The 18,151-nt window shown below is 41.8% G+C and overlaps 1 protein-coding gene across 9 annotated transcripts in view; it reads right to left on the bottom strand.

Moving 5' to 3' along the window:
* The window catches only part of LOC117545358, a 68,997-nt gene extending 58,276 nt beyond the window's left edge, over positions 1–10,721 (bottom strand). For 2 of the 9 annotated variants that reach the window (XM_034215100.1, XM_034215102.1), the window contains exon 1: positions 7,538–7,782. In XM_034215100.1, the coding sequence (XP_034070991.1) occupies positions 7,538–7,565 (28 nt within the window). In that variant the 5' untranslated portion in view covers positions 7,566–7,782. Of the gene's footprint in view, positions 1–7,537; positions 7,811–10,700 lie in introns of those variants that run through there. The other 7 variants (XM_034215101.1, XM_034215103.1, XR_004568820.1 and 4 more) reach the window with 6 other exon arrangements.
* Positions 10,722–18,151: the final 7,430 nt, after the last annotated feature.

Genomic DNA, 18,151 nt, shown 5'->3' with positions numbered 1-18,151 from the left:
GTGGCCAATAGGGTGGCCAGGCATCAGCTGGGGGTGGCCGTGGCCACTCCCAGCCACCCCCCAGCTCCGCCACTGTTGGCACATAGAGAAAAGGCTTCCTCCGCATAGAGGACACAGTATGAACTGTGACCACTGTTTATAGAACAGTTTACCTCATTTTTAGTAGCTTTTTTTTAGCTACTAAATGCTCCAATGTTCACAAGCTAATCGCTTTCTTTTCTGTGGGTTCATCACTGGAAAACATATTTCACATTAATCATAGTCATTTCAATGACTGTAAATGTAAAACATATTTATTAGAGCAGCTTTAGGGAGAAATACTGCTGTCTAAATCGTGCTTTTGACTTAACGTAGTTAAAATGATAGGTTATGTTATTCACTTAGTCAAATCATACCAATAGCTTATATAACCTAGAATGGTCTATTAATGTTAGACTTAAGTGTTTAGTACTTTAAATATGATAATTTGCTACGAGAGAATATCAACCGAGTTAATTTATTTGTTCTTTGCTCCAAATGACAATAAATAAATAATAACTTTAAAGTATTACACATTTAGTAAGAACAAATAGTCCCTCTGCTCCAATGTATGACCTTGTGCTTTTTTAACAGTATGTTTTATGGAGTTTTTATTTAAAGCACAAAAAAAAGGTTTTGATATTGAATGAAATGTCGTATTCATCTGTGAGATTCTGTTTTGCAGCATCAGACTCCAGCTTTACTAAATCAGCACAATAATTGTAAACAGAATAGCAGCCACAAACAACCTCCACGCCACTCCTCCCACTGTCTGCCACTGGCTGCGGTTCGGAGGGAGATCTGTTGGACTAAAAACAGTTGTTGTAAGTTCTTCTTGTAGAGGGAGTGAGACAGCTAAATCAAATCCATGATCTTTATTCCCTCCAGAGAGATGTCAACAACCTTTTTGAATTATTGTGACACAGAGGTATCATTAGTCTTTTCACAGTGCTAAAAACAAACTGCTTTAAGCTGCAGGTTAACATTTGCTGCTAAATTCACACAAACTCATTGTTATTATTCAATGATTGCCTCCTTTGTGTTATTCCTTCAAATCCTTTCATGTCGTAGATGGCGACACGATAAAAATGTCCATCCTGTTTGGAACATAGGATTTGATTTCACTATCTAGCCGTTTCCTTAACTAGAAAATATTGAAAAGTAATCGCTATATTCTGTGTTCAACCCCCACTGAGGCAGGGAAAGGTCAGATGATGTCATTGTGCTACATGTCATTTTGTTTGTGTCATTTATTTTTCAATGTCCCCCAGGTAATGGGGTTGTGGTGTGGTCAGGGCGGTTAATTAAACTTAATTTAGTTTAAAAGAAAGAAAACTGTTGCACCCTGAATGAAGATTACAGGTTTGACACAAACATCCAAGCTTTCGACAGTATCTCTTGGGTTTTCTCAGTTGAGGAAATGCCAAGAAATGCTGTTGAAAGTCGCAGAAAAAGTTAGCAAATGCACCTCGAATGAAGATTTTACCAAACTGAATTCTGTTTCAGAATGGTTATCAATACACATTCATATAGTGCCAAAACGTTCAGGCGGGGGCGTCATGAATCTGCTGAGCCCTTTGACAGGTGACACCACTCTTTACTGCCACCTGACGTACCTGGAAGCTACCTTTAGCTCCTGCTGAGGTAAACTGCAGTGGCTGCTCCGACTGCGTTCAAAAGGCTGCTTCATCTGAATTTCACGTCACCCTCAGCTGCATTCAGTAAGTATACCAACATGAACCCATTCACAAATGGTATAATAGTCATTTTTCACTTTCAAGATCAACTAAATGATGTAAATAAAATGGCATATGTGCAGGATGTTGTGGTTTTCTTATAGAGTTATAGCCAGTCACAATTCAGTCCAATGTCTAAGACTCTCTTATGTGGAGGGGCTTTGTATTAATGTTCCCCTTTCAAGCCTGGAATAACACCATTTAGTCGAATGGCGTCACACAGAGGACACACCAAACCAAGGTCAATCAATCAAAGTTCTCCATCTTCCCCTGTGACTGTTCTTATTTGTGTAAGCTTCTGTCAGCTGCAGAAGTCTTCGCCTCTCAAGCCCTGATTGTGAATCGTGGAGATGCAACTGTCTGAACCCTGAAAGCGTCTCTGTGTGACTGATGACTACTGAACATCAGCTCTGCTGTAACAGGAGGATAATTGAGTGCAATGGCGGGCGCTGACTCTTTGGTTAAGTTGCACTCCACAGGAAACACACAGCTGAGGGAAACAAACCAGCACTGACCCTAACCATGACAAAATCACAGAGGTAATGCAACTGAAATATAAGAAATCCATGCACACATTTGATTCACTTGCACAAAGTCAAGGGTGAGATGTGAGAGACAAAAAAGAAACGGAGAGCTGTTGACCTATATTTACTGTAACATTTTCTCTTCCCACTCCTCCCTCCGTTTCTAATTGACCCCCCTCTTTTACCCCGGATCTATTTTTAGCAGCGGGCCCAATATAAGAATAGACGCTCTTTGCAAGAAACAAGCAAGCCAGTAAGTTGGAGGGATGGGGCTCTGACACTCAGTACATCACTCTTGATCCGTGATACACTTTTGTTCAATACCTCCATCTGACTTTGAGGGACACTCTGGTCCTTTAACTGTTTTATTGAACAATAAAACAGCTTATTGATTTGGGTAAAAACACTTTACAACTCCCTCTTGCTCAAGATGGTTGTGCTCTGTCACCTTCCCTCTACATCTTCCACGTTCTTGTCAGTTTTGATGCATGGGTTTGTTTCCATCAATATTTATGTTTCTCATAAGGCTGGCTGCAAACTGACAGTACTAGTCTCTACTTCGTGCTGATTGTGTTCTAAATATAAACCATTGTTTGTGCTCTGAATGAAGTATCAATACACTTTGCTCTATCTTTGCATCATTGTTTTTGTTTTACTGATTATTTGCCGTCTTGTTTTTATGGGCATTTTATGAACATTCAAATACATTCTGGTTAGGTTACCTAGAATGGTCTATTAAGGTTGACTTAGGTGTTTAGTACTTTAAATATAATAATCTGCTACGGGAGAATAGCAACCCTGTTTATTTATTTTTGTTTGCTCCAAATGACAATATATAAACAACAACTTTAAAGCCTAGTATTAAACATTTAGTGAGAACAACTAGTCCCTCTGCTCCAATATATGACCTTGTGCTTTTTTAACAGTATGTTTTATCGAGGCACAAAAAAATAGTTTGGATGTTGAATGAAATGTCGTATTTATCTGTGATATTCTGTTTTGCAGCGTCCGACTCCAGCTTTACTAAATCAGCACAATAATTGTAAAGAAAATCGCAGCCACAAACAACTTCCACGGTGGTTCCGAGGTGAAAGTCTTTCTTCTTTAGGGGGTTTGGGTGTACCCCAGTTTTAGTTTATTCTACAAATAAAGAAGAAGCCACCCTCAAACATAGTGCTTATACAAACTCATAAATGTATGTGAAGACCTATAAGAACATACAAATCATCTAATGGATACACACTAATTCAAGTTTCCCTGTTGAATTTATTATAAAAAAACAAAAGTCATGTTTACATTCACAGTTTTTCCCCAAAACTAATTATGTGTATCTTTTAGGTCTAGCAACTGGGATGATTTATTCCCCATAAAGCACTTCTTCTTCCTTTATGCCCTTGCTGGTGAATGCATGCATATGTGTGCGCCTAACCACCACCTGTAGATCACTGAGCACTAGTGTGACATCATAGGCGGATGTTTATAGAGTGGCCGACTGGTGCAAACGCTTTACAAACGCTTTACAACCGCTCTAAACATTTTCTATTAGGAGAAACGCACTGCAGTTTAAAAAACAATGTGAATTTGGGTTGGTGTAGCGCGTTTTCCACCGTATGTGTCTCACAGGAAAACTGCTAGACATTGATCCTACAGATTATAAAAAGCCACAGTTTAAAGTCAGATATATTAAATATAAATGAAAAAAGAAATGTAAGAGATATTAAGCATTATTTTGTTTAAAAGTAACATGTAATGTAAAAAAACCTGAGATTGGGTTTAAAAAGTTTAGCATACAAGGCTACCGTACTACGTTTCCTACCAAGAGACAATGTTAGTTTCTTTACCCATAATGCCGATTTCCCCCTAGACATAATTACAGCAGAATAGGAAAATTATTCAATTATTTATATCTGGAAAGCCCAATGCACTGGTTAACATCATCTGGGTGTTTGTGAGTAGGTTTCCTGGTTTCTCTTTAAGACGGTAAATCACTCATAATATCTTTACAATGTTTATATCCATGTTCCTCCGCCTCCTGTCTTTGATGTCCTCAGTGCCTTCACCTAATTACAACCGGCTGTGTTCTCCTTCAGTTCTTTATGCACTGGTCTCAACAATGCTGCCACTGTGTCCCTGATCAAGGTCACAGAACAATCCATCGATAAAAGTTGTTTTATGTCTACACCTCTGTTCCTAAGTGCTTTTGTGATGTAAGAAATAACCTTACATTTAAGGATGGGACTGTGATGTCCTCTGCCTTTGAATTTCTTTTTAACTTTAAGTTTTAAAAAAATGAAGACACAAGAAACAGATTGAATCACGTCATCAAGTTGCAGATTCTGTCAACAAACATTTGCATACAATGTCCAGGATTGTTAGCGACAACCTGTATTCTTACTTTGCCCTCCTTGAATATCACGGTATTGCACTTAATTGCTGTGTCCCTGTGATTTTTTAAAGAAAACCTAAAGGGTCGCTGTCGATTCAGTGGACCTCACTCTCAGCTCACTGGAGAACACGTTTACAAAAATGAGAAAATCAACCGGAGTGAGATAACTTGTCTGGCACAAGTATACAGCGTAATATGCTCTGATCTACTTTTGACACTGCAAATAATGGAGAGGAGCACCAGAGACAGACAGAGACAGACAGCCAGGAGAGATAAGATGAAGAACACCAAGGGGAACACAACCACTTATGAAACCAAAAAGCCCTGGAACTCATCACACCACAGCAAGCAGAAAACCCTTCGCCCTCTTCCTGTCATTATCTCCTCAGCAACGACCTCCATCCCTCCCCTGATCCTTCTCCATCCGCCTGCCCAGCTCAATGACAATCAAAGGTCAAACATCCCCCTCCCTTTTATTTGTTGCAATTCCCCAGCAGCCTCTATTTGTTCATATAAAGGAGTTGACGAGGCTTTGATGGAGTGTGGTACTGTGTGTGTGTGTGTGTGTGTGTGTGTGTGTGTGTGTGTGTGTGTGTGTGTGTGTGTGTGTGTGTGTGTGTGTGTGTGTGTGTGTGTGTGTGTGTGTGTGTGTGTGTGTGTGTGTGTGTGTGTGTGTGTGTGTGTGTGTGTGTCTCACCAGCTGCATGCTTCACTTAATTGCAAGTGATGATATGCTCACACAGGAGTGACCATGCTTTCCCTGAAACACAGCAGAGCAGTTTAAAGTGTGTCTCTTGGTAAGAGGTTTGTGTAAAAGACTGAAAGCTGTGTGTGTGTGTGTGTGTGTGTGTGTGTGTGTGTGTGCTGTGGTGCTTTCATCTTTTTCAGGACTGGTTTTAGACCTTGAGAGCAAAGACATAGTTTGAAAGATAGGACATTTTTGTTCCGGTCTTCCCTAACAGAAACACTTTTGGGGGTTAATGTTCAACAACCATTTTAATTCTCACTTTCTGTATAATATGAACTACAATGGTTCTGCAGCTATCATGACTCATTTTCCATAGCAGGATACAACAGTGTTGGGACATACAGATAGAGCAACTCATGGGCTTGGCCTTACTCGTGTCACCCATGGGTTTCTGAAGAAGTGTTCAATGTGGTTTGCAATGGCCGTCAATTACTTGATAGAGATGACCCCTTGAAAAAAGAGCTAAGAGGTAAATCGTCTCTATAGGGCTAATGTGGGCACTTGTAACGCAGTCAAGCAGTGGCTAACACCTGTGACGGCACCTGTCTGTAAGCTCCTATTATGCACAACTTTAAGTAAAAAATAAATAAACGGATGGTTGTAAAAAAATTCATACCATATAGTGATTGGGAAAATTAGCAATAGCATACCAAACGCGTTATTTGTTCCAGGCTGTAAACATCTTTATTCATTCTATACAGTTGGCTATTTTTGAAGGACTTTAGGGACTCGCTTTTCGAGAAACTGCAGGTTTTTACGCTATTGCATTGGCTTCACTTTTTTAGCACCATGGTATCTGCTTGAAGTAGAGGTGTTGCCAAATGTTTTTCTGGTCATATGCACATCGTAGCTCTTTTTACCTTATGGGTGTGATACAAGGTTGATTTTCTCTCTTCTAACATTGGAATTTGAAATGTACAACATCAACAATAATCAGTTGGATAATGAATTGTAATGCTATAATATAAATAATGTATATAATATAATAGATAGATGAACTCAGACGATTGCTAATAATAATTTGTATCTGTGTATATAAGTCCCTCTGTGAGGGCAACCAAACAAAATAATAAAAAGTTGGACACAAAAAAACAAAAACAATAATCAGTTGGGTGGACCAATGATATAGGATTTGATATTCTCTTTGAAAGTGAAACCTGTTGCAGGTTGCTAACACAACATACCTAGGTTTAAGTCAATGCATTATGTGAACACGGTCCTCACAAGTATAGCATTGAGTGACCTAGGAGTGGACCTACCTAAAATTGACCTACATGTGCACAGCGTTCAGACACCTGAGTTTACCGAGCCCGGTTCTGACTCATCCTGTGTGTGTGTGTGTGTGTGTGTGTGTGTGTGTGTGTGTGTGTGTGTGTGTGTGTGTGTGTGTGTGTGTGTGTGTGTGTGTGTGTGTGTGTGTGTGTGTGTGTGTGTGTGTGTGTGTGTGTGTGTGTGTGTGTGTGTGTGTGTGTGTGTGTGTGTGTGTGTGAAACCCGGTGTGCACTGCCTGCGTCTTCAGTGTATTACGTCGCTGCATGACGCACAGTGGCGATAGACAAGAGGTGAGGGAGGAGAAGATGGAGGGGATGATAGAAAGAAGGAAGGGCTGAGGGGGGAGAGGAGGGGGAGGGGGGAGGGGAAGGAGGAGAGGGGACTTTTCTCAGACACCCAGCATGCAATGACCTTAGTTTTATTTCAAGGGGGAGGTCTCTCTCACACACACACACACACACACACACACACACACCGGTGTCATCCATGTGGACACGAGGACGTCAAACAACATCTTATTCCGCTCACACATCCCTGTCTGTCCCGCATCTCCTCTCAACACACAGACTGAGATCTAATCCCTACAGTAAACTAAGCAGACAGTAGACAACACACCCTAAAAAAAGACCCCTGGTGTTACAGAAAAAGCGCAAAATAATTATTTAAAAGCGCAGCAACTCCCTGCAGGAATTGTCCTAAAAGTATGATATCTGCCGGTGCCTCCTCTCTCATTCTGACCTTTTTAATTTCCTCAACATCTCCACCCTGCAAACGCACGGTCACGCATTCCTCTATCTTTTCATGTCTACCCATCTCTACCCCCACATGGCAAAATATAAAGCGGGGTGCTTACTGATGGTCCGGGATCCTATGCAGCCCATGTTGTCTTACAGAGGCTGGTACAGCTCGGGGAAATAAAATCCATCCGTCCAGCGGGCATTTCTCCCCGGATTTGTCTCTCTGCGCTTTCCCCTCTCCTCCTCTTCTTCTTCTTCTTCTTCTCCTCCTTCTCTCAGTGTATTTTTCTTCTTCTTCGCTGTCCTCTCCTGTGTGTGTGAGAAAGAGAGTGTGTGTGCGTGTCATCCGCGTCGCTTCCTCTCTAGCTGCCGCCGTCACGCACACACCGATTCCCCTCAGTCATTGTCCATGTCGCTTTACCACTCTCTCTCTCTCTCTCTCTCTCTCTCTCTCTCTCTCTCTCTCTCTCTCTCTCTCTCTCTCTCTCTCTCTCTCTCTCTCTCTCTGGACTCGCACATATTTAGAAACACACATGCATGAGTAGAATGCAAATATAGATTAGATGCACTCATAACATGAGCACCTGGGTGGAGTGCAGCTCTTTGAGTGATCACTGAGAGTTTAATTAATAATCAAATACAACTTTATTTATCCAGAGGGAATTTGCTGTGCAGTTGCAATACTAAGTGGAGTCGAATGCACATGTACAAATAGATATCTTATGGCCTACAATGCAAAAAGCATGTTAACAGTATGGATAATTGACAATATGCATTCTTGAACGATTTTGCAGATTGTAATTTAAACGTTGTAAGTGTCCCACGAAAAAACTTTGAAAAGGTTGTCCCTCAATAATGTTTTCAGTCAAGCATTCCCTGAGTGAACTTTTGGGAAATAAACCCACAGCACTTTTCCCTCAGTGTCTGATTTACTCAACTACAATCTTGTAATAAAAATCATTGCTACATTTCTAAATCTAGTTCATAGCAAACACTTTTTTTTTAATGCAATGTCACTATCACGCCATAGAACGCCATAGATTGAACTATGTCGATTTTCTCGATTTTCGTATATCATTCAAATGAAAACTATAGCTTCCCGGCCACGCTGAAAAAAACGAATCGTTACGTTATTGCGTTTGCTGCAGAACTTCAACTTTATGGCAGTTAATGATCGCATTTGCATTGCCAATTGGTATATAACATTTACCTGTTTTTTTTATAAACATTTTTTTTAAATGAACTTGCCCTATGCAGTACTACAATCTACCACTAGGGGTGCACCTACCCCACTGCTTACAGGGTTCTGAAACGAAATCTGACCGTTTGAACCTTCAGTTTTCCTGTTGTGGTTGTAGTTGAGGTCAATGTATTTTTTTTTATGAATATCCCCTCATTTACTCAATATACCAAGTGCCTACATCCTTATTCATCTACCCTCTCAGGAGCTGCCTTCGGATAAACAGTCGAATGTATCATTTGAACGTTTTATTATGCTTGAGTAAAAGCGAACCAGTGTTGATGCGAGCGATATCTGATGCATATAATTTGTGTCACCAGCCTGTTAAGGTCTGCAGCTGGGCTTTCCTCTCTAACAATGAACTACAGCTGTTCTCCAAACATGCCCGCCCTCCCTTCTGCCTCCCTCCATCTCTCTCTCACACAATATGAATATGAAAACACAGTGATTCAGCTCTAAGGAGTGCAGGTGAGGAAGGGCGGCGCTCTTAACTCTATTAACTCCATCTCAGACGGAGAGCTGAACTCTACTCTGAACTGCACACTCCATAAATACACAGACGGATTGACTGCAGACTGGAGCCTGGCACAGTTTTAAAGCTTTTACAACCAAATTAGAGAGTTTAAAGCATACAAAACCTCTGCCCTTTATATTGAAAGATTTCAAATGTCACTCAGATTACAGTGCACACTTTATTTTTAATTTCCTTCTAGCACAACACCAAACACAAACTAAACATGTGTGTCTTCCATACGGTTACAAATCACTGTTGCAAGCATAAAGCAATTTCCTGATATGGGTTTGCAATGGTACAAAAAGGCACAACAAACGACTAGGTTAGGAAAAGATGGTGGCTTGGTTCAAATAATGACTGGGTTATTGAACAATCATCTAGTGTTAACTGTCAGGAAGAAACAGAAACTAAATAGCAGTCAAAGGCAGATCGTTTTTGCGTTAAGCAATATGTTGACCTATTGCACGAGAGCAATACATTTTTGAGTTTTGTCACTAAGCATGTTGTTTCAGGGTCTTTTTTGGGCGCGAGGATAGTATTAATATGCACATAGCGAACCATGATGTGCAAATAATGAGTATTTCTGATGTATTAGCCATTGGCTTTGTAGTTTTGGCATTCAATTTAAATTGTTATACAGTAGTGTCATCATTGCTCTCACTTAGGTCATTGAGATCTCGGAACATCGCAACATAACGAAGGATGAAAGAGTAAGACACAAAAAGCAATATCACAGAATGTTATAAAGCTAACATCTAAATCATATTTATTTAGAGCACAGAATAAGGAATTTGAGGAGTTCAGAGTAAACAAATGATGATGATTGATTGATTTCACACATCTAGAAGCTTTTGTTCCTAGACATGAGGTCCCAATGAGAGATAGGAAAAACACGTTTTGTGTTTTAGTTTAGAGGACTTGGATCCAACCTGTTTTACCCGACAAGTCTTCTTGTTAGCAATGGCTCCCTGTTCCTAAACATCAGTAGTTAACTTGGTGATCACATAGTTCAATAGAAATGATAGCCAGGTCCATGAAAAATGAGAAAAACTGTGTAATAAACTATGATGATGTGCCTTGAGTCAAATGTTTTAATGCCAAAAAAAGGAGCATTGATATCCTGAGGTTATCCAGAAACATTTAAAATGACTACTTTTGAAGATGTATGCTTTGAAAGTATAACATAAAAGCAAAAAATAAAATAATAATACTTATTTATACCTTCACATATATACAATATGTAATGAATGAGACTTGTGTCACTACTAGAAAAATAGTAAACATGACCTAAAAAATAATAATGTTAATGGCTGAAGACTTGGATCCTGCTTTTATTTGTATGTTCTTTAAGTCATTTTGTAGATTAAATTCAGCTGAAACAAAGTGTCCAGCCTTGAACTAGTTCACGTCTGTAAAAAGCTGCATCATCCCCTCAGGTTTTATTAAAAGCGGCCTGTTGCTGTGGCAGCTCTTCATCTGGACTTTTAATTACAGCTGGCCCATCAGACCAGGCAGTATAATTCACCTTAACGCCAGCACGCGGTGCCAAGCTGTGAATGTGTCATCCTTATCTGTCGTCACACCAGCACAGTCTGAGAGGTTCGACAGATGTACAGTCTCCACTGCCTCGCTGACGTCATCTGATGAGGAGAAAAACCCATTTGCTTCTGCTCCATTGAATGCAGCCATTTATTTAAACACGTAGAGGTTATGTTGTTCAAAAAGGGGATAATCTAATCAGAAAGTGAACACATCAATTAACAATAGCAGCTATATATTTAGAAGTCTGTTCTGTGAAATAACTAAATAGATGTTAAAGTGTATTGACCTGTTTTTCTTGTTCAAGTCACACTAAATTTGAGTGATTCAATCAAGTAGTATTTATTTGCACTGCAGACTGTCTGTAAATGATAACACAATCAGAATACCTTTATTAGTCCCACGGAGGGGAAATGTGCGTAGTTACAGCAGGACAAAGAGCCACAGGCAGCTTAATGTTACATATGTTAAATATGTGACATGCATTAAAAAAAGTACTAAGTTATGATATAATAAAAAATAAAAAGTTACATAATTTAAAAAAATACACATCCTGTAGCAGTTCTTAGGATTTAGGTTGTGATTTCTTGTGGTTTTATCATCATACAACTAAGCTGACAAGTTGATATACACTCCTATTGAATCATAATCCCACACCATTGTGCATCATATTTATTTATTCGTGACCATTTGGGCAGCAGTTGGTTACTTTATTTAACTAATAACTGTCACAATATCCTGACCGTAGTGAATGAGATAGAGAATCTGGGGGGGGGGGGAAATGAAGTGTCTGCCCCTTGCAATAACTTCAATCAAACTGCCACACTATAGGCAGCCATGATCAAATAAGAAGCAAGATGATGTTCCTGAATTGCATCTTTCTGTCCTCAATGTTCCAGAAACACATTTTAGTTTACTGTTTACCTCAAATATAAGAACATGACCTGGTTGCCATGTTGAAAGCAATCGATCCAAAACCAAGCATCAGATAGAGAAAAGTTTTCATTTTCCATCTACACAGTACACTTAAATATGTTTCCGCAACATTAGAGGGGGGAAAATAAGCAATCCAGTACCAACATCTTGATTTATAGTGAATTTAGTACTGCCTAGTTTGACAGTTTGAACAGAGTTCACCAGCAGCCATTCCTCTGTGCTGATTGGTAGTTTCTGTTAAGAAAAACAAAGTGACCCTTTTAGCAAATAGGACATGAAAGTTATTAGAATAAAGTTACCAACTGCCTATTTTAAAGTGGCATTTACACTTTATAAATACTAGGTTGCTGATCTCAAGCAGTCTTTAAAGTTATTTTAAGACTTGACAAAGACTGTGAAGAGTTACAACTTTTAAGCAATCACACTTTCTGTACCTGCTTTCAGAGTCCAACAATGGACTGCAGTTGTCCAAAAAGGAATGAGTCATTTCAGTTTAAGGTCTCAGAGCCAAAAATAAATGTAGTGGGGGGGGGGGGTGGATTTATTTATGAATACAAATGTTCAAATCGCAGATAAAGACAGTCACGTGATGAGTCTGCAAACACTTTAAATTCACAGACAGACTTCACCATGATAACATCGCCTCAAAGAATAGTTGCAAATCCAGCACTTTACTCACATATCAAAGTTAAAATGGTGATTCAAATTTAAAGTTGGGGAAGAGATGGAGAGCATGCGGGTGTATTTCAGTAATGTGTCTGTATGGAAGAGAATAAAGAGGGTAAAGAGGGAAGATACAAAGACAGAGCGGGAGGTAGAACCCAGGCATCAGCGGATGCTTTTCAAATATAGAAAGTGAAGGAGGGATGGAAATGGGGGGATGAAGGGAGGAGGAGGATAAGTCTATGAGTCATGCTGAGAGATGAGGACAACGAATTCAAGCAGGGAAAATATATGGGGAATATGAGCTTCTTTAAGAATAAAAAACTTGAGAGAAGAGAAGGAGGTATATTAGTATTCTGGCTGAGAGTGGAAATGAAAGACAAGAAAGAGAAGAGGAGTTGGAGAGGTAAGGTGAGAGCAAAGCTAGAAACAGGGAGCTGACAAGAAGGAGAAATGTTATGTATCTGCATCTGAAGACAAACACGTAGCCTACTATTTATAGCTGTGAGTGTGAGTGTACAGCTGGTTGGTTTTGTGTTTGTGAGGGGACGTATGAGGACAAAAGACAATGATGAAAGGCTCTTCAGTGGACAATGGTTGTGAAATTGCTTTTTAGTTTCAAAACAAAAAGGAAAAATCACATGAAGAATTACAATTTTCTCTCTGTATTGAAGCAGTTTCCCATTTGTTTTGTCTTTTCTTTCTCCCGCAGCCCAGGTGCCTCACAAGGATAGAGGTAGAAGATACCTCACCCATCGTGAAGCATTATAGGGCTGAGGTAAGGCTGATTTTATTTCATAATTTTGAAATATGAAAAGACCAAAACCAATAACATTTCAGTTTGTCTTTAAATCCTCTCTGACTTCCTGTCTATGGCTCTCAGCTCAACAAATGCGATGTCATTGTCATAGTGTTTATCAAACAATGAGGAGGAAAGTGCATTTTGTTTGGGACTATATTCAGCGGCTGATTATGCCACATTTGGTGCTCTAGTAGTGAGTAGAGGACCATTTGATTCAGTCTGAATAAACTTCAGTGTGTTCATGAAGGCAACATGTCACCCAGTGCAACAGTATGATGTTTTAAACAACAATGGAGGTTTGATTTCAGTTTCATTTGGTTTCTATTAGCTGATCAGTTCTTATTATGTTATTAAGTGTGTCATCACAACTCCTTAGTTGTCCTCGTCAAAAATGCTGTCTGTTATTTTGGCAGTTATCAAAAAACAACAGCTATATGAAACCTGTTAACATATAACAGATGCTGTAAACCTCATTACAGTCTGTCTCAGTGGAAAACACAGTACAACTGTATGTTATATCTCTCACAGGCTCCGCCCTCTACTGGACTCTATGGGTACTCCCCTTGATCCTATCATGCAAGCATTCATCCACTGAGACTTGCTAGACGTAGCCGGCCCCGGGGCGGGCCTACCTGAATGCGCGCGCATCTCACCGCCTCGCTTCCTGACTGTCATCCCTTTATCTTCAGCAAGCAAGAGAGACACACTGAGTGAAGAGAGACGGATACATTTAAGCAAAACAACGAAGAAAATGGATTCACCATTGCCGGAGCAGCGGCCCTGTCCTTCGTGTGCGGGCGCCATTGCAGGCGCCGACCTCCACCGCCAGTGCATTGAATGCCTGGGGTCCGACCACGCGGCGGCCAACCTGGGCCCGCTTACGGTCTGCAGCGCCTGCCATCTAATTCCTCGGCTCAGCCGCCTTCAGCGGCTGGCGCAGTTTGAGGACTGCTACGTCTCGCCGGTGGAGGACCCAGAGCTCGACGTGGTGGAGATGGAGGACCACGAGGAGGGAGTGCCCTTCGTGTTCGCCATACCAGCGGACCGGGCGGATCCGCTCGTCGGGGAGAGGAAAGACGATGGCGACACCTCGTCGTCTGATGTTTCCGGCGACCGCCAGGAAGGCCAGTAGCACAGGTCTGCGCGACAGGACTTCCCGGCGGTGATGACTATGGCGGCGGAGCATGTGGGCTTACCGCTCCCCCCACCGGTGAGCCGCCTACGTCAGGGCTTCTACGGCCCGGCCCGTCCGGCGCAGCCGGCCTTCGTTTCACCCCCCCCCACCTCGTCCTGCCATGAGGGATTTGACGGCAGGTCAGCCTTTTCTCAGCCACTAATGTTGCGGTTTTTATGAGGGGTCAGGAGTCTGCGCCCAGTAGTGCACGCCCCGCAGTGGGACCTGCCGCTGGTGCTCGAGGCTCTGGTCTCAGAACCATTTGAGCCCCTGGAGCTCTCCTCCCTGAAAGCACTGTTGTGGAAGACAACATTGCTACTTGCCTTAACATCAGCCAAAAGAGTGTCCGAGTTAACCGCTCTATCGGTGCACCCGAGTTGTTTGATGATCCGGGGTGACCGGAGCGGGGCGACACTCAGACCGAACCCCTCCTTTGTGCCCAAGAGCCTAAGGAGTGCGTTCAGGTCGAGGGCTATTCAGTTGGGGGGTTTTAGTCTTCCCCCCCATAGTGGGGCGAGGGAGGCTAAATTGCACCTTCTCTGCCCGGTGCGTGCGCTAGCGTGTTATGGCTCTGCGAGTGCATTGCACATGCCTACGGACAGGCGGGGAGAGCCTTCCCCACGGGGGTCCGTGCACACTCTACACGAGCTATGGCTGTATCAACCGCTTTATCTAACGGCGTGAGTGTGGAGGACATATGCACGGCGGCGTCTTGGTCAACGCCAGGCCCCTTCATAAAGTTTTATCTCTTGGACATGTCTGGCTCCTTTTCATCGTCTGTGCTTGCTGGGGCAACGCAGGACTGGTGAAGAGGGAGGGGGGTTGTGGGTCAGTGGGCATCTGACCCCCTCCCCGGGCGTAATGTGCTTACGTGACGCGCACTGGGCCCATAGGGGCTGGAGGACTCCACGTCATAGCACACCTCCGCGGGGTAAGCGCGTCAGGGTGTGCTCTGTCAGCCGCAGCCCCCCCTAGCAGCGGCTGCTAACCAGAAAGCCGGTCAGAGACAGTGAGATGGAACAGTGTTGTTGTCTGACGACAGCGCGTGTGTATACATCGGGGCTCCGCCCACTATACCCATAGAGTCCAGTAGAGGGCGGAACCTGTGAGAGATATAACGAGGGGTTACGTATGGTAACCCTTGTTATATAAACACAGGCGGAGACCTCTACTCAGGGGCCCTGTCTGCCCTATGCTGCTCGCTGAAGAGAAGTGTATGACAGTCATGAGGCGAGGCCTCCTTTTATGCGGTGAGATGCGCGCGCATTCAGGTAGGCCCGCCCCGGGGCCGGTTACATCTAGAAAGTCTCAGTGGATGAATGCTTGCATGATAGGATCAAGGGGAGTACCCATAGAGTCCAGTAGAGGGCGGAGCCTGTGAGAGATATAGCAAGGGTTACCATACGTAACCCCTCGTTATATTACGGTATTTTATTAAGAAATTCAAATTTATGGTGAATTACCAGCTGATGTGGTTTCCAGAAAAGCCTTGCAAAAAATAGGGTAAAATACATTACAAATTACAGTAGAATTGCTTATGGTAAATTACAATGGCAAAAAACAAATAAAGCTCACAACTCAATAGGTTTTCATTTCGGTATATTCTGTGTTGTAGTAAAAAGAAAACCACCATAGTTGTCCTAGTCACAAATGCTGTTAATTATTTTGGCAGTTTTCAACTACTGATTTTGAAAACTGAGAATTCAAACATTGAGAAAACTAATATTTACTTTTTAACTTGCTGTGTTGTGTAGCTTTGGAGCAATCCCTCTCAAAAGTAACTCATTAGAATACCTTCAACATCAAGCCTAATAGAGTTTGAGAAAGAAAATCCTAAGAGTAACTGATTTCTTATCATGGTTTTACCTCCAACAAGTAATCTTATTACAAAATAGTATCAATCAGGGGGTAATATTATGTGTATTTACTTACTTTTGGTTCATTTTGCTAGTATAAAGCATCACAGACTGACCTACTGACATCTCAACTCCAACAGTCACGTCTGGCTGCCATGCAGAGGCTTAAGGTTAGCTTTAGGATTAGCTCCAGGTTAAAGGTGTTGAGCGTTTTAAGAAGTTTCTCTGCAGATGTGTGTGGGTCAGGACCGGGACAGCAGCAGAGTGGCGGTCCGCTAATCCTCTCCTGGCAGTGGGAGAGGAGGACTCAATCCTTGCTGCTCACCCAGAAGGGAAGGGAAGACAGAAGAGGCAATGGAGAGTACCAGGGTGGGGCATGTGAATGAGAGAGAGGAAGCATCTTTGTTCAACACTGTGAACAAGTGTTAAGGCAAATTAACATCATTTTAGTTGTATACTTCTTCTGACAAAGAAACTTGGAGTAGTGTTCCAATACTCTTCAGCATTGTGAAATGGCAGATATCAAAGAGGCCCTATTATGCTTTTTGGGGTTTCCCTTTCCTGTGGTGTGTTATAGGTTTGTGTGCATGTAAATGGTGTGCAAAGGCTGAAATCCCAAAGGTCCCTCCAGAAGGAGTTTCTCACCCACACAATCCCCCTCCTGCCTGAAACGCCTTCATTTCATTCCTTTTACAGTAACATAATGACATCACTATGTAACATGCACGCTTCTATTGGCTAGCGCTCCAACACATTGAACGTGATAGGCTAAGGGGCGGGATATCTCTAAGCGGTTGACCAATCAAAACAGAGCCGGCCAGCTAACCAATCAGAGCAGACTGGGCTCTGGTTTCAGACAGAGGGTGAAAAGAGGTGCTGCAGTATGAGAAACGTAAAGCTTTTTGAACGTTAAAGAAGGTAAACATGTCGCAATAGAGGCATGAAATACAAATATGAACCTGAAAATGAGCAGAATATGTCCTCTTTAAATATTTCTCAGTATGTATTGATGTATAACCTTTCTCTATTTGATACAGTAAAGGCTGTGGCTTCAGTTCAGCCTTCACACAACACATGACACATCAGTGCTATGTTTTCTCATTAGGAGTCACTGGAGCATCATGACATGAATGATGATATTCACACACAGATCACACAGTCACATACTGACACTCTCACACACACACACACACACACACACACACACACACACACACACACACACACACACACACACACACACACACACACACACACACACACACACACAGAGAGAGAGAGAGAGCTCATAACGATTGATCCCACACTTTAGTCCAGCCTGATCGATACTCCTTGTTTTTTCTGCTTGCTGCTCGGATCCTGGCTGCTGAGCAAAGTTCTCTGAGCCTCATCTGGGCTGCACGTCAGGCTTCTGTAGCAAAACAAAGGACTCTCTGAGGGTTCACTGCCTCTGTGCAGAGCAGGAAATCACAGCTATGTAATGTCAACTCTAAAGTGCTTATAAGGTAGGAAATAAACAATTGAAACAAGTTCCCAAACATTAACAGAAACTCTCATTTCATATTCACAGGAAATAATCTGCCAAATTTGGAATCAAGGATTATTATTAAACTTTTCGGTTAGAGCAACAAGCTTTTTCTTCTCATCTTTCTTCAGCTGATCTGAAAAATCCCCAAATCTGGAAATACTAAGTGAAACTAAGCTCCATTTTGTCTCTCCTTCACAGAAGACCTGCATAATCTATTCATCCATTTCAGTAATACACAGAATGTATTTTATTCGCAATATATCTTCCAGTATGGTAGTGATCATTTAACTTCACAGGATTTCTGTGTATTATACAAATGTTTAAACTTGCTTTTTTCCGGAGCTAATAATGTGCAAAGTGCCTTTACTGCAGTTTAAGAGTGTTCTTAAGTAATAGCTGACACGTATTTTCCTCACATAAAAATAGAACATATGAAGAATGTTCCATATTAGAGGATGTATCCCTCATGTTGTCCTCT

This window comes from Gymnodraco acuticeps, unplaced genomic scaffold (genome assembly GCF_902827175.1).
Source record: "Gymnodraco acuticeps unplaced genomic scaffold, fGymAcu1.1, whole genome shotgun sequence".
NCBI lineage: Eukaryota > Metazoa > Chordata > Actinopteri > Perciformes > Bathydraconidae > Gymnodraco > Gymnodraco acuticeps.
Note: the sequence above shows the minus strand (reverse complement) of the source record. Positions and strands in the feature narration are given on the sequence as shown.